Source organism: Nematostella vectensis, chromosome 8, assembly GCF_932526225.1.
Source record: "Nematostella vectensis chromosome 8, jaNemVect1.1, whole genome shotgun sequence".
Taxonomy (NCBI): Eukaryota; Metazoa; Cnidaria; class Anthozoa; order Actiniaria; family Edwardsiidae; genus Nematostella; species Nematostella vectensis.
Genome location: NC_064041.1, coordinates 4,940,317 through 4,957,199, shown reverse-complemented (window position 1 = coordinate 4,957,199; position 16,883 = coordinate 4,940,317). Strand labels below are relative to the sequence as shown.

Genomic DNA, 16,883 nt, shown 5'->3' with positions numbered 1-16,883 from the left:
ATCATACTGTTAAAGAAGCTACAATAACAAAACGAAAAAAAATGATGTCGCTTTTAAGACCTTGGCAGAAGGATTTTGTTTCAGTAAGACGGTGTTAAATATGGGTACTTTACTTTGGTAAAAGAAATACAACCGGAACATTTACATGGTACAAGATCAAAGCTTCGTTCTTGGAAAGCATTTAAGGCATTCAGAGTTGCAGGGGTTTATATACACGAAGGTTATCTTCAATATAAGAAAACACGCGGCTATCGAAACTTAGTGTTTTCTGTTCCACGCAACGTTTAATAGCATAGCAAAACATGAACTGTTTTTACTGAGGCTTAAAAGTCTTCAAATACCCACGACTATAAACACTGTAAGATTTGAACAAAAACGCTTTTAAAATTTGACACGCAACCCTTTAAATATCACATTTTTGGGTTATCATATAATGTTTGTTTCACGTTAATTTTCAATGTAAATCTCTATTGATTAAGGGATTTTTCATAACTTTCTCTTGTGAGCAATGCTGCCAAAAATTTGCATTATCTGAATGCACGCTTTTGAAAGCTCAAAGTGTCTTAAGAGCGAATTACTTTTTCTTGGTGTCGTTCCTTGACACTGCAGTGACATTCGTCTTCAATAAAACAGCTGTGGCTTGCGATTATAGGCCCAAAAAGGCTTTCAAATTAAGGTAGTGCTTACATCAATCAACTTGGATAAGAAGGTTATTAAGTTAGCTGTTGAACAGGAGAAGTTTTCTCACGAACGCCCTCACGTTAATTACTCCAAATGAATTAATGAAAGTAATGAGAGATGACATGTGAGATAGTCGGTGACTAAGGGTCTTCTTTTATTTTAAAGTACTCCCGGGTAATAGCGCTCAACACGCTTCAGATCGCGACTTGTGCTTCGCTTGTGTTCGCCCGGTTGACACTTGTACTGCGCTTGTGTTCGCCCGGTTCACACTTGTGCTTCGCTTGTGTTTGCCCGGTTCACACTTGTACTGCGCTTGTGTTTGCCCGGTTCACACTTGTGCTGCGCTTGTGTTCGCCCGGTTCACACTTGTGCTTCGCTTGTGTTTGCCCGGTTCACACTTGTGCTTCGCTTGTGTTCGCCCGGTTAACACTTGTGCTGCGCTTGTGTTTGCCCGGTTCACACTTGTGCTGCGCTTGTGTTTGCCCGGTTCACACTTGTGCTGCGCTTGTGTTCGCCCGGTTAACACTTGTGCTGCGCTTGTGTTCGCCCGGTTAACACTTGTACTGCGCTTGTGTTCGCCCGGTTCACACTTGTGCTGCGCTTGTGGTCGCTCGGTTCACACTTGTGCTGCGCTTGTGTTCGCCCTGTTCACACTTGTGCTGCGCTTGTGTTCGCCCGGTTGACACTTGTGCTGCGCTTGTGTTTGCCCGGTTCACACTTGTACTGCGCTTGTGTTCGCCCGGTTCACACTTGTGCTGCGCTTGTGTTTGCCCGGTTGACACTTGTGCTGCGCTTGTGGTCGCTCGGTTCACACTTGTGCTGCGCTTGTGTTCGCCCGGTTGACACTTGTACTGCGCTTGTGTTCGCCCGGTTCACACTTGTGCTGCGCTTGTGTTTGCCCGGTTGACACTTGTGCTGCGCTTGTGGTCGCTCGGTTCACACTTGGGCTGCGCTTGTGGTCGCTCGGTTCACACTTGCGCTGCGCTTGTGGTCGCTCGGTTCACACTTGTGCTGCGCTTGTGTTTGCCGGTTCACACTAGTGCTGCGCTTGTGGTCGCTCGGTTCACACTTGTACTGCGCTTGTGTTCGCCCGGTTCACACTTGCGCTGCGCTTGTGGTCGCTCGGTTCACACTTGTGCTGCGCTTGTGTTCGCCCGGTTGACACTTGTGCTGCGCTTGTGGTCGCTCGGTTCACACTTGTACTGCGCTTGTGTTCGCCCGGTTCACACTTGTGCTGCGCTTGTGGTCGCTCGGTTCACACTTGCGCTGCGCTTGTGTTCGCCCGGTTCACACTTGTGCTGCGCTTGTGTTTGCCCGGTTCACACTTGTGCTGCGCTTGTGTTCGCCCGGTTCGCACTTGGGCTGCGCTTTTGGTCGCTCGGTTCACACTTGCGCGGCGCTTGTGTTTGCCGGTTCACACTAGTGCTGCGCTTGTGTTCGCTCGGTTCACACTTGCGCTGCGCTTGTGTTCGCCCGGTTCACACTTGTGCTGCGCTTGTGGTCGCTCGGTTCACACTTGGGCTGCGCTTGTGGTCGCTCGGTTCACACTTGTGCTGCGCTTGTGGTCGCTCGGTTCACACTTGTGCTGCGCTTGTGTTTGCCGGTTCACACTAGTGCTGCGCTTGTGTTCGCTCGGTTCACACTTGCGCTGCGCTTGTGTTTGCCGGTTCACACTAGTGCTGCGCTTGTGTTCGCTCGGTTCACACTTGCGCTGCGCTTGTGTTTGCCGGTTCACACCTGTGCTGCGCTTGTGTTTGCTCGGTTCACACTTGTGCTGCGCTTGTGGTCGCTCGGTTCACACTTGTACTGCGCTTGTGGTCGCTCGGTTCACACTTGTGCTGATGTTATGTTCGCCCGGTTCACACTTGTGCTATGTTTTTTCGTAGCGATTTGCCCGGTTCACACTTGGCATTCTCTAGTGTTTTCCATGTTCACACTTGTGCTTGTTCTTTTGGCCTGATTTACATTTTGCGTTGCTTGCGTCGATGCCGTACTTGTGTCTGGCCTGTTTGCACTAGCTCTCACTCCCGTAATGCGCTTATGGTTGGCGATCCACAGTCTCATCCTCTGAGAAAATTCTGGAACTGCACAAAATGAGAGAAAATTTGAACACGAGTGCGTCCAAAACAACAGGACAAAACCTTGTGAAGAAGGGGCCTTTTTTGTCGTTCCAAACTTTGCCGGTGGAACAACTGTTAGTAGTTTTCCAAAAACGGAAGAGGGCGCAACCAAACAATTTCTAAATTTGTGGTAGTGGAGCAATTTTTATTTATCATTGTGAATATATTTTTCTCTTAAAATAACTCGACAGGTAACCTGCCCGACTGTAGCCAAAAAAGCTGTGCGTGAGAATTTGATTGGTTGTGGAATAACAGACAAAATTTTCAAAAGCTTAGCCGCGATGTTTTCAGACAGGTCTCAGTGTAAATTTGCTTTGTTGGGTAACACATTTTTAAGAAAGCTTTTTTTCTATATTTCAAAATGCCACACAAATGATAGATTTGAGTTCGAGCCCTGAGGAATGTATAGGGACACCCCGGAAATACAATAACAGCAAGCGTAATGGTATGTGACAAGTTTTTTCTGGAAACCTTTTTGTACAATAAAAAGGAATGATACTTGGTTAAAAGATTGGCAAAAAGATTTAAGTAATTTGATCTATTATTTATTTCTCACCGTGCTTAGTTATTTTTTTCTCTCGCAAAAACAGAGACACGAACTGGCACCCGTGCTGCCGTTGATAGCTCATGACATTTTACGACAGTTCGCGACGTAGCAGCTCTAGCGAGCTGGTTCCAGTTATGAAGGCGGGAAACACCGCCTTTGACGGTGGCGTCTTTAGATGTTTACTTTGTATTTCATAACAAACAGTCTGGGACGAGAAAACCTTTTCGTGATTGTAATAACAGACTGTTAGTCTGTAAGACAAGAGGATCAAATTCTTGTACCTGTTTAAACACTTGGCGATTTATTATTGATTATGAGCCTATGATGCTACGAAAACAGCCCTCGTGGGTTGGCGGGATGGTTGTCGTCTAATAACCGCTTCGGATTGGATAGAACATATCTATTCTTGTCTGTCATTTAAGAGCAAATGTTGTCAGCAAAAGCTTCACAGGAAACCGCTTGTTGTCATTCTTAGCTCCAAAACATAGTCATCCAAGACAATTCCAAATGCTCGAATCCGCTACCTGCTATATGCGGCCCCAATTACTTGCGTCTTCAATAGTTAAACGTTAATTACTGGCACACTGGTAGACAGCGGCGTAGCCAGGATTTTAAACAGGAAAGGGCCCAAAAGGGACCTTCAAGGCATTTTCCCCTGTATTTTAGATAATGTCTCGTACATTTACTGTATTTATGTCTGCTAAAAGGGGGGGGGGGGGGGGCTAGGCCATCTGTCTACGCCCCTGGTAGAAAAGCTTGGATGTTGGGCGAATTGTATTTAACTACAACAGACTCAGACGCAGAAGAGACGTCCCTCCATCGTTTTGTAACATTGTAACATTTGAAGCATTCTGTTTCTTATACGACTATTAAAAAAACGTTGTGAGTGCAAATGGCGAATGCCAAATGGTATTCTAAGACTGATAACTGTTTATAGATAAAAAAAAAGATTACATGTCAATTAATCACGTGGGACATCATTGCATTCAATAGAATGTGATGAGTCCCATATGGTTAATCCTGATGGCAGCACTATCATTTTCCACTATCATTCTACCATCTTGCGCTGACAACGTGTAGACTGGCTTTTGGAGAAAGTAGTCTTTTATGATCTCTCCTTTATGATGGTATTTTGCAAATGAAATTGTAGTGTATATAAAAATATGTTACCAAATGAATTATAAGGAAGATAAATAAACAAATGATCAATAGCGATAATATTTTTAAATATTGAAATATTCATTATGAACACAATTTTGTTCTGCACTTTAGTTCTTATGAAGAGAGTGCAATTTTAAAATTGTAATTCAAGCACTGAAATACTTCCTTTTCCTGCAACATAAAAATAATTTGTTTGAAACAGGTAAACTTTTAGGTAACCGCTTCTACTCCTATCTAATATTGGTAGCATATTTTTCGCTTATAGCCAACAGGTTGGCAGCAGAAAAGAAGTTAATCATTTTTTATTAAATCTTTGATTATCTTTATACATATCCTCTACTTTCTTTGTTGTAAACCAGGACACGCAGGCAGCTTCGCCCTTATGAGCATACCCTGCTTAAAGACGGCCAATCACGCCGCCATTTTATGCTCCCGCTCAAGTTAGAGTAACGCAAAGCATCCATTTCCCTCGGCTAATTAAAGCGAGTAACCAAGATATGTTCAATCAAATATCGTCAATAACTAATCAGAATTCATTCGTAGATTGTTACTCTGTAGTTTCCTTGAAAATTAGCCACTTCTTAGTGGTACAAATTACGTGGAAATTTGTGAATTAAAAAAAACGTTCTATAGATGGCTAACACAATACTTACAATACAATTAAACAGCAAAGGCTGTACCCATGAGGAAAGTCGAATGCGTATTCGATATCTTATTGTATTGAACATACAAGAATGCACATTAATAATCAGCAGCCATAATCTTGTTTGAGCCAAGAGAGTGGGGCTATTCGAACAGGTAGAGTGGTACGGCGGCGTAGCCAGGATTTTAAACAAGAAGGGGGCCTAAAAGGCCCTTTTAGATTATGTCTCATACTATTACTGTATTTTTGGCTGCTAGAACGGGGGAGGGGGCCCTTGGCCACCCCTCTGGCTACGCCCCTGGTGGTATGAGTGTTCAGTGCAGCCACACTCATGTAAAGACACCATTTCCACACCTAGCTTCTATAAGGTTTGGCGTGATGAAAAGCGATTTATTTCTTCAGGAGGAAAACTATCATTAACAAGATATCAAACGTGTAGATATGATGTATTATTAATGGCACTGGTTGCTAAAATCCTAATGGGATGATTCAGTAGCACGCCTTTCTCTGGTGGCGTGACCAAACCCCTTCAAAGGTTTGCCCTAATTAACTTTGGTGTCGATTGAAACTGGTGCCCCGTTAAGTAATTGGGACATAAACAGGAAGAACGTCAAACTCCTCGCCAATTTGGTGCCAGATTTGGATGTCTCTTTAAAGGAAGCTGTTTTATGATTTTCTTTTTTAATCACAATTATTTTATTCTGGAGTTCTGCATGGGTCTAGGTTGAGGAGGTTGATGAAGTAAGCTGAGAATATTAGTAAGTTGGAATCATATTTTGATAATCATTGGTTGTATTTGCTCCAATTTCTACTACTGTTTGAGGTCATAAAGATTTAACAGTTTGAACTCTAAGGGAAATGACAGTTCATATGTGACATGACAGAGGCCCATAAGATTTATAATCTATAATGTTTACGATTTTTTTTGTTTTCGATTCCAGATTCATGTTTCTGTCAACTGTCTATTGTCAGTTGAACCAAGGCTGGTTTTATGTCATTACGTTGTCCGAAATGAAATTGGTTGCTTTTGTACGAAGATATGAAAGAAATGAATAAATTATTCTATGTATAGTGAGTGATACCAAGATTTCAAAAATCAATTGCTCCCTAAAATTAGATTAACCAGCTACTGGATCTTCAAGTTTGAGTAGAAACATATAAAAATGTGAAAGGAAACGGAAATTACTTCGAGTTAAGTGGACTTAACAAGTTTTCGGGTTATCATTGGGCCGAGTTATTCGGTGTACAAATATATATAGAAACTTCAAGCGTACAGGCATATAGGAATTTGAAGGGTTTAACGGAAGTTATTCCGAGTTAACTGGATGTTCGACTCAGTGAGGGTTGGAGTTATCATGATTTCGAGTTATTCGTTGCACAGATAATATAGAAATTTGCAGGCGTACAAATACGTAGAAATTTGGTGGTTTGGGAGAAATCGAAAATATTGACTAGTTAAACTGGATGTTCCACGAGGCCTTGAGTTATCGGGGTTTTACCACATCAAGTTGTGTTCGTTGACAGGTTAATTTGAACAGCAAAATTCTTCTGCCAAAAATGTCATTTTATGACATCTTTTGAGACACACGTTTGGCAATAAAGGCATGAACTGCCGTGCCTCCTGTGTTAGCACCAATGGTGATCTGATCTATAAAAAACAGGCATTTCATTAAGACAAGCATGTTCTCCACTTGGCTGATCTATGATTTCAAGACAAAAATAAAAAAAGTCATATTTGCAAAAAAGAAGAAAATATGATATGGTTAATGATGACACTTCTCCGTTCTTCTTTAATCAGTCAGATTTTAACTTAAACCAATGGAAAGAAATATCTAACGACTTTTACCAAATGCGCCATTACCGTCTAGGTAGCAGTCATAAACAATCGTCCATTTCGATGGCCCATTAAGGCTCTGATCCATGATGATCTTCTCACACGTGTGTCCTTGCATCTTAAGTCATCACATCTCAGTAATAAACATACTTTGTGTTAGAGATAATTAGCAGAGCTCTCAGCCTGACTCGAGCACACTTTGACCAATCCGGTCGCGAAGCCCGGGGCTGCTGGCGGTTCTACGACTATTTCTACCCATTAACAAAGTTACTAAAGCATAAAAGATGATATTGGCAAATGGTGCCTACGAGTCGAAACGAAAATGTCGACCACTAGCACAGCTCTCATCTTAATGGCTTTTAATGAAATGACATTAGCCATTAACCGCTTAAGAAAACCCTCCAGCCATAAAAACTACTCTTGAGTTGGAATTTTATGGGCAGATATCATCTATGTTTTTTACTAACAGTGTTTCATTGAGACAAGCATTTGGCGCTAATGTGTTACAAGAAACGTTGCTCCTAGAAAGATTCGTGCATCGCCGTTTCGAGCGGAACCTCTTTACGTTCAAGTTATACTTTTTCACCGTCGTTTGGTAAGAAATCTAATCTTCAATTCTTTTTATGATTAATTCTTCTGCTTTCGACTACAAAGTTTAAGTAAACCGACTTTAATTAATCTATCCCAAACCACAGCCCTGAGTCTTGATTGAGTTTATTTCAGTTTTGGCAAATTCACTCGCAGCGTTCACTGTGCCTTGCTCACTTTTTAGCTTCAAACTCGTCGCTTTTTCCATACGAGTGAATTCACTTTGTCCGCTAATTGTTTTCCATTACTCACTCTTGCGGCTTTTCGATCTAGGGGCAGATTCAATTTCTACTAATGGACGGATTAGAAAATCTCATTATCCGGAAACTTTACGTTTAAATCTTCGAAACTAAAAACACTAGTGAATAATTCAAAACAATTGCGAGGTGGACCAATCAACACAAAGAGTGGCTCAATTAGCTTTTAGTATTCTTTATAATAAAGCCCTCGCTTTATTTACACTTTCATCTGATTTAATTACTTATGTAAATATGACTTAAGGTGTTTAGTTAAAGTAAAGGTTGGCAAATCGTATGGGAATCTTACAAAGAGCCCTTTTGGATTCTTCAGAGAACTTTGTAGTGTTTTTTTGTGTTGATGGATAAAGTCACAAACAGTAGAAAACCAACCATCCTTTTTAACGTACGTAAATAATAGAGTAGTGCCACATTAATAAAAATGTATCATCATCTCGCTTTGTACAATCCAGGACATTTTGTCGAGATTTCAGTATTGTATTTAGAGCGAAACGGAACAATGAGGAGTTTTATTATTGAGTTTCTCTAACGGTCGGGGATTTTGCAGGTTATGACACAAGCTATCTCAGCAGTGGTAAGCGGGTCTTTTCCGCGCGTGTCTTGTGGGTCAGCGAATTGTTTGTCCAAGAGGCAATTACTCTGCTAGCTCTCTGCAGGACCCTGGCTAGTTCTCATTACGGCATAGCTTTGATTCGCCGTCAATGCCAAGACCATGATTTCCACAGCTTCCATGTAAATAGCGATGTATCATATTCGCAACATGTCTCGGAATGCAATTAGTCAGTGTGGCTATCTTGGGGTTTTACTATTTGTCGTGAAAAAATCCATCGGAATGTATAAAATTGCATTTATCTATGATAAAGTAAAAAATGCCATTATTGTCGATGTTAGACGGCGTTGAAGCCTATTGATTGAGGCGCTAGCGATTAATCAATTAGCTGTAATAGAGTTCGATTGATTACAGAGGGAATGTTTCGTAAGCTCTCAGCCGTGCTTCCGTTCATAGCACAAAAATCAATCTCTTTACAAGTGGCGAACTCTTGAACACACCTCGTCTCTCGAAGTTTATGGTTGACCAATATTCGATTGATTGCACGTCCCTCAGTCGGGATCCGAAGCGGCAAAGTCTCCAGCCTCTCTCGCTGTTGTTAAGCAAATTAAGTCTTTGCTGTCTAGGCCTGCCAACAGTCACCCGTATTCATTTGAACCTTAGCCGGCGCCGGCATCTGTTCGCAGGGTGGACTGACACCAAAAAATCCATTATCGACACCTTAAAAACAAAGCAGCTTATATCAGAAGACGTAAACACATTGCTAAAAGCGAGTCCTACGATCTGGTACAGAACTAAGGTAAAATTGTCTACATTTACGCACTGAAACAGAACAGAAAAATGAGTCGAAGACAAGTTAACTCATTTCCCAATTCGATGCTTGTCTCTGCACGATACTACCATTATTCTCGCTATCTAATTAACCACCGCGATCTGCCCCGCAAGGAAATCCACAAGAATTTAATAACCTTTTTTTCTCTGTAGCCCCTTGGGTTCAACGTATGAAAGATGATATTTTGCTTTCGCCTGCTGTGTTACTTAAATAGTCTTTCGCTCCAATCCGTTGGTTTCATTTAATTTCGAAGCGACGACTAGTAATAAAATTTTGACTCATTACAGATTCTCCGGGCGCGGATTTCGCACGCGATATCTTCCGTGTTTCGTTTCGCTCGAAAACGTCTGAGCAGTCAGCTTGTGCGCATGCTCTGTAAAGCACTCTAATTTGAAGATAAAACTCGCGTTGATAATGTACCCTCGAGAAAAGAGCAAACACGGCCATTACGCTGCTAATTAGTTCATGCATTATTTTATTCTAAATGAATGATATTGAGTCCGTGAGACCGTATAGGTGAAAACTCGGTATATCTTCATATGGCACTCTGATTGGTTGAAAAGAATTTGTTTAATTTTGTAGGGACAGCTGGCGACGGGTTTTGCTTGTCGACTCTGCTAATTGCATTCCCCTTACATCCAATTGTGTATCTAGTAAATGACTGTTTCAAGCAGTTCACATGATCAAAAACAGAAACACGTAATCTTCAGCAGTGCATCCCTTAAAAAATAGACAAAAAAAAAAAGCAATTACTATCACTCTTGAGACAAGCGATGTATCGGACGAACAAATTGCCGGTCTCCCTTGCTGAGGTGACGGCTCTTCATTCGAGCTGTGAAGCACTTTAACAGTCCCCCACTGAAGTATTGAACAGCGGGAACAGTGATAAATATACGAAGGAAAATGACTCTTTATTGCATTCCGAACGAGATTGCGCAAAACAAAGACCTCAAGCAAACGACTGGCTAGATCCTAAATAGTGGGACTTAATTAAAGTAGAGAAACGGCCTCATGTATGTGTGGTGTAATTAAACGGACCGATACGACATGCGAGAGTGGATGATTTGACTGCTGTATGACTGCGGTGAATGAGCCAATCACAGCGCTCTGTTGTCGCCCAGTAATGGCATATCGCTTAACTGATGACATCTAATTGCTTTTGTGCTCATTTAGGGTTTGGAGCGGATTTGATGTGGAATTGATTAAGCTTAATTCGCTGTCAAACCATGAATGTTTTCAATAACGCGCGGACTTGTCTACACAAATAACACGGCCCGGCTAATTCACAGTTTCTGTCATATAGACTTTGGTGACCATCGGACGAAGAGCACTTGTTCCACGGCGCCACACAAACGAGTCGAATGGAAGAACAACAACTTACAAGTAAGTGATCTCTACAAATCCTCACCAAAACATTACCCCGAACAACACGACTATTTTTCTTAAGTCATCAGAACCAAAAACGCAATCAGAAGTTCAACAATAATTTCCAAAAGCACTCTTGTGTAAGCGGAAGTTGGTCGTTTTAGCAAGCATCGTTTTGTTGTGTATCAAGAGAATTGTTACCCTAGTTGTACGAGGCCCTTATGTGCGATGCCACGCGATTCTCACACGCTTATTGCGATCCTTGTGTCTCCAGGTCAATCACAGGTTGCAGCAAGCATGAGAGTGTGCGCTGGATGCGGGGAAAAAATCATTGATCGGTTCTTATTACTTGCTTTGGACCAATACTGGCATGTTAACTGTTTGAAATGCTCGTGCTGCGAGGCTAGACTTGGGGAGATCGGCACTTCGTGTTATTCCAAAGGAGGGATGATTCTCTGCAAAACAGACTATGTCAGGTAAACAAGTGTAATATGTGCGTTTTTTCGCTCTCTCCCAAGGTGTTATAAATCGTGGCGTGCGCAGTTGGAACTTCAGTGTTACCGGTTAGTGTAACCGCGGGCGATTTTTTCATTGAAAAAACTTCATTGAATAACAAAATAAACTCGCCAGTGTCCATGGAAATCATTAACAGCTAAGCGAAATTAAAAATGAAATAATTACAATTTTTTTATTAAGCCGCGCGGCACTATCTGCTCTCTGAAAGCTTTCATAAATTTCTCTTTAAAAGTTATTTGTGATTTATCACAGAAAGCAGGGTAGGCATTTCTCCAATATCCTGCGACTGCTTTAGAGGAGCAATTAATAATATACATTAAAAAGGACACGATGTTGCTGTAATTGGCTGGGAAACAAATTTAGGGCCATTAACATATCTTGCTTTATTTGTTTCAGGGAAAAGCAATTTATTACCCCCATGCTTTCAAAATTAGAAAGCAAAATCGAAATTGGATTTGAGTTCTAAATTGATCTCCGAGTGGCAATCTACGTTTCTGTTTGACATATTCTTTCATTTTAATAAACAGCGCTTTTAATAAGTGTATTTTGTGATGGCTAGTAGGGTTGGTTAACGACCTATGGTCGGTTGGTGCCGTCAAATTGAAAAGGCTGGCTGAAGTGCAATTTGTGGCTATTCCAAATATTGGCTTGAATTCCTTTTATCTTTAATTACTTAGAACATATTAAATCCCAGGGTATCAGATCTGTCAGCGTAGCGCCATCTTCTCGTGTTTCATTCCGTTTCTCTATTTCTCTTCGCAGATTGTACGGCAATTCAGGAGCATGCGCCGTGTGTGCAAAGTTGATTCCCGCAACAGAATTAGTGATGAAAGTCCTGGGAAAGGTCTATCACCTTCACTGCTTCACTTGCACGACATGCCACAATCAACTGGTTCCTGGAGACAGATTTCATGTTGTGAATGGAAGACTTTTCTGTGAAAATGATGATCCTAATTTATTAAAACAGCAGCTTCATGTCACCAAACAAACGGTGAGTCAATTCTTCCATGGCCCTGGAATCAGCTCGAACCGGCTTCAAGATTGTTTGATGCCTGTCAAAACATCAGATTAACAATTTCGCGAATGTACACTGCTTTTATTTGATTTTAATATCTATCGGCCTGTACACGGTTTAATATGTGCTCGGCGTCGTTGACAATTGACAGTGTTTTCTTTGAAGAAAAAGCAATTTTCATTCTTCAGAGCTCGATGGCTTGTCGACACTTCAACTTGTCACAGCGCTATTTTAATGAAAATGTAGTAGCTGTAAACATATTCAGTCTTGCCATTTTAAAAGGTCTATATCTCAACTCTTGTTTTCGTCACCTTTTAAAAGCATCACTAGTACTCTAGCGAAATGTTAAACATCAATCAACATATCGCCTCGGGTAAAACGTAGGATAATATCCCTTTTCCCTCGATAATACTCGTTATCGGGCTCGAAGGCTTTTGTTTTGGATACATTAATATAAAGTAAGTGTATTAAAAGATTCATTAGGGGCGACTTGGATAATGGGACACTTCAACTTTGAGTTTTCAGAGACTTTTAGCGACTTTCGATAAGCTTTTCAGACCGACTTCGACAAACTGGTGCCATTTTGGATTAGCTTGGCTTTCTCAACCCAGGGATATTATCCGACGCCGTCTGTAAAAATTGATTCTAACTTTTTTTTTTTGTAAAAAGGAGGTAAAATGTGATGATCTTTTGGTTAGACCTGGCATGAATGTCCTTGAAATCGGTTCGCGTCTTTTCACACGGAGGAAAATATGTAACTTTAAAAAAAACTTTAAAATGATGAAATTTTGAAAATTGCAAAATGAAATGACTGAAAGAAGGAGAATTGAATAGCTTCCAGATAAATATTATGTTGCGTTTTTCTAAAGGGCAATAAATCTTTATCCCAAAAACAAGCCACTTACGTTAGCCCAGGCTGAAGTAAGAAACTAAACAAAATATAATAAAAGAGTAATGAAATGTGAACGAAGATAATGCTTTTCTTTATCAATTTGAAATGTGCTATTCATATTAAAAAGACAAATTCTATTTTTTTGTATTATACGCGTAATAAGACGTAATTTAGGGATGATAATAAAAGAAATGGGAAATAGCCAACTCGCGCGCAGGGGTAAAATAACACGTGCGTTTTCACTTAGAGTTAATAAATATCGTGCTATTGCATGTAAGACACACTCTTCACCTCCCCGAGGCGTTCGCAGTCGGCGATCTCGTACGTGTAAGCGGCCGGTAATAAAACGCGAGAAGACATACCTTAAAACCTTTTAAAGTCTTGATGTCACATTAGCTAGATTTATTAAGCGAAAGGACAGCGTGTTCTAATTACGATTTGCGCCTAATATATCTTGGCCTATTCCATTAAGCTTTCCAAATGGGAAGTATGTGGGCATTTATAGAAAGTGTTGAGTAAGGCAAGTCATTAAAAGGTTGAAATCAGATCCTGATATTGCGATACTAAAGTTTTAATGTATGTGCTGTAGAAGACTTTGTACCAGCACTCAGAACCTTTCGTTAAAAGCTTATTAATTATAACAAAGACCTCCCCGACGGTTTTTCTATTCTTGAAAAGTTTTGGGATGTTCACAATTAGTGGATAGGTGACGCGATATATTTACCGGGGGTGGGGTCGGGGAATTTGTTAAAAAGCTGTTCCAACAAGGTGAGGCTGTGATGTTTTAGCGGTGAAAGACGATTAGTTACACAGAGTAAAAGCGTAATTTGAACTACCTCCTGCCCACAGATGAGAAAAATCATGTGTCGTTTGTTTTCCGTAAAGATGTGTAGAAATTGGAGAGATTCAGCGACACTCAGAGATAACTAAACTAACGTAGGATAACGTAAGTAAGATTAAAAGTGTTTCGATGGATTAACTGGCAAATTAAGATTTGAAAATAAATGGAAATCTTCATTGAAATCTATAAAAATCTTCATTTTTCAGTCATTTTTTCTACCTTTTCTAGATTTCTCTGTCCTGTGATAAAATGTCAGATCTAGTCCGACATATTTGAAAGTGAATTGGAAATCTTTTTTTAATTGAATTCTTTTATTTCTTTTTACCTTTTCTAGATTTCTCTTTCCTGTGCTAAAAGGTTTAATATAGTCAGACAGATAGAACCTCTAAAATTTTTTTCGCTCTTAACTGAATTTCTTTTCTTCTTGCGCTAAGCAAACATCACAGGAAAAGGGAAAGAAAACCAATTGCGTATGCTTCCATTAAAAGCTACGTCACTGGTATAAAATTGATAATGTATAGCTAGTGATTCACCCTCTCCTTGTAATCCATTAGAGAATTAGGTACTTCAGTCTTGTTTGATATTGAAATCCCCCGGACTGCAAACATCAACCCAAGTTAATGTGAAATTTTGATGGAGGGCATCAGTGCAAGAGTTAAAAGGGTTTAGTGCAATTGACAGGCACTTTTGTGGACTGAAGCGTGAAGATAGAGGCCCTCTTATGGCTTTCAATTTCGACATTTTAGTCTCTCGCGTTACTTGTGGTTAGCGAAGAGAGACAATTAACAAACTTAGATCCGAAACATTATGCAGAGAGCTTAACACTCTCATCACCCCCCCCCCCCGCATTTTCTATCCATCATCACTTCGACCCCCCCCCCCCCCCCCCCCCTTCCCTTCTCCGCCGCCGGTTATGAATAAAGGGATGGGGCTTCAAAAATCAAATCTCTTAGAGGAGAGCTTAATAGAGTTTTTCTTATGTATTGTTAATGACGCTTATTCATTTTTTAACCATTGCAGGTATGCTAAGGCTGTCACCAACGTGTATCTGTTTTCGGACAAATTTCGAATCGGACCAGGCACTTTTCGGCCAGGACGACTTGTCCGAGTGTGGCAGCAAAGAGTGAAAGAAGTCGTCGAATAATATTTTACCCGCACATGACGATTAAGAGGGTGTGACTACGTGATGGCGGTAGCGGATTTATTCAGCGGGAGAAATGTGCACTGGAATAATCTATAAAGCCATTAAGGGTAGGCGTACACAAGATCCGATGTAGATGATAGGCGTATACAAGGTCTACACAAGATAATCTACCAAATCATAGAGGATAGGCGAATACATGGTCAACATGAAACAATTCGGCGCCGCGTCATACAACGGGATGTGACCACTGTGTCGTAAAGTTAACAGGTCAGACGATGGTGTGACGTTTAATACGCTTTATAGAACGTTTAAATGAACGTTTTAACACCTGTCAGCCTTACTGTCAGTCTTCCTGGCATAACCCCGGTGGATTGAACGCGAGATAAAGGAAATTTGAGGAAACTTTGCAACCCCTGAATAGCGCATAATTCTTTCTCTGGGCTGAGAAATGCTGACGCTCTTACAGAGACCTCTACCTCCCCCTCCCTACCACACTTTAGATTACCTCGATGTGGTAGGCACGTGGAAGACACTACATCACAAGTGTATGGCCTAGACCACACCTAGCTATTTAAGGGACGCTATTTCCACAAATTTCATTCACATAATACTTCCGTTTTTCCTTTTTTAAAGTGCGGTTTAGTAAAGATAATGTGTAAGAATAGAGAAATGTAAATAAAAAAGAGTTAGATATAATTATAGTTAAAAAATCTCTGATATATGTCATTTTAGGTTTCTAAGAGATCGCAAATGTTATTACAAAACTAGTATTGAATTATCATCCGTGAAAGCTAAAGTTTAAAATATTGAATTAAAAGCTCAGTCTCACAAATTTCTGCTGTTTTCATAGGCGTATCATGTCAGAGTTTTTTTTCGAAATTCTAAAGCGTGTGTCAGATGTAAAAGCAGTTATCGTTTACCCTTTTTTTAGATTAGTTTCCTTGTTTTTTTTGTCATAGTCTTTCAGTGCATTACAATTTATGTCTTGGTGAGTTTAGTGAAACAAAAAGGCTCTTTACGCCAAGGAATAACATGTTTACCAAAATTTGAGCCCTCTGTAAACAACCGTACCGGAGGAAAGAAAGAAAACTAATAAAGTGTGAACTTCATAACATTTTACAACTGACACTCGCCTCAATACCAACTTATTGAATGCATTCAAATAATTATTGTGCTTTATTATAGACATCTTTCTCTTTTAATGATAGTTCGTCAATCACAAAGAATGTTGATTTTGATTTTTTTCAGATAAGTTAAGCGTGTGAGCTTTGATATCTGTTTCTTGTGCCATAAATTGGATTTTTGAAAGCTTTCAAGCGTTTCAGAGGTTTAATTAATTTTTCAGAGAAATGAATAGGACAGGAAGATTTGTTAGCTATCTATTGTCAATCTGTTGAGATAGGGATAATTAACTTTTGTAGTTATGTTGATTCAGTGTACTCTGTAGCACAGTTTTGAGCTTTCAACCCATCGCCACTTCTATTTAATTTTGTAAATAGACGTTCAATCTTTAAGTTAAACTTAATGAGAGAGCCAAAAGAAATTTACAAAACCGCTATTTAGTCTTATGTTTAATAGGAAACGCCTTAAAATATTTCACACACAAAAAGTAAATGAAAAACGTAAAAATGATATAAAGTTGAATAATAAAATAACAAAGTGTTTTAAATTTTGTGTGCAGGAAGTTGGTTTTCTAGCCATGAATCAATATCTCTCGAACCCCAAGAAGCTGTTTAAACAAATGTGAAAGCCAAAACTTCTATTATTTTTTAGGCTGGGAGCTGGTACAATCAGTAAACAAGGTTAGGGAGTAAGATGGTATAATCAGTAAGAAATGGATTGGAATGTTTCTTATAATTGCGAACCGGATTTCGTAGTTCATTACCTGTCTTTGAAA

At 40.2% G+C, this 16,883-nt stretch overlaps 1 protein-coding gene and 1 long non-coding RNA gene across 11 annotated transcripts in view; one reads left to right on the top strand and one right to left on the bottom strand.

Moving 5' to 3' along the window:
* The window catches only part of LOC5508830 (LIM domain transcription factor LMO4.2), a 30,221-nt gene extending 13,626 nt beyond the window's left edge, over nucleotides 1-16,595 (top strand). For 6 of the 9 annotated variants that reach the window (XM_048731010.1, XM_032377618.2, XM_032377621.2 and 3 more), the window contains 4 exons: nucleotides 10,517-10,596; nucleotides 10,853-11,054; nucleotides 11,857-12,085; nucleotides 14,863-16,595. In XM_048731010.1, the coding sequence (XP_048586967.1) occupies nucleotides 10,575-10,596; nucleotides 10,853-11,054; nucleotides 11,857-12,085; nucleotides 14,863-14,871 (462 nt within the window). In that variant the 5' untranslated portion in view covers nucleotides 10,517-10,574 and the 3' untranslated portion in view covers nucleotides 14,872-16,595. Of the gene's footprint in view, nucleotides 1-5,718; nucleotides 5,911-7,441; nucleotides 7,582-9,040; nucleotides 9,181-10,516; nucleotides 10,597-10,852; nucleotides 11,055-11,856; nucleotides 12,086-14,862 lie in introns of those variants that run through there. The other 3 variants (XM_032377622.2, XM_032377617.2, XM_001629329.3) reach the window with 3 other exon arrangements.
* Nucleotides 259-10,772, bottom strand: LOC116615724. Of its 2 annotated transcripts, none has more exons than XR_007312449.1 (3): nucleotides 9,350-10,772; nucleotides 7,014-9,101; nucleotides 259-2,765 (listed from the first exon to the last, which is right to left on the bottom strand). It is a non-coding gene; the product is annotated as an uncharacterized LOC116615724 (long non-coding RNA). The 2 variants fall into 2 exon arrangements; XR_004295088.2 differs by lacking the exon at nucleotides 259-2,765 and adding an exon at nucleotides 4,796-6,800.
* Nucleotides 16,596-16,883: the final 288 nt, after the last annotated feature.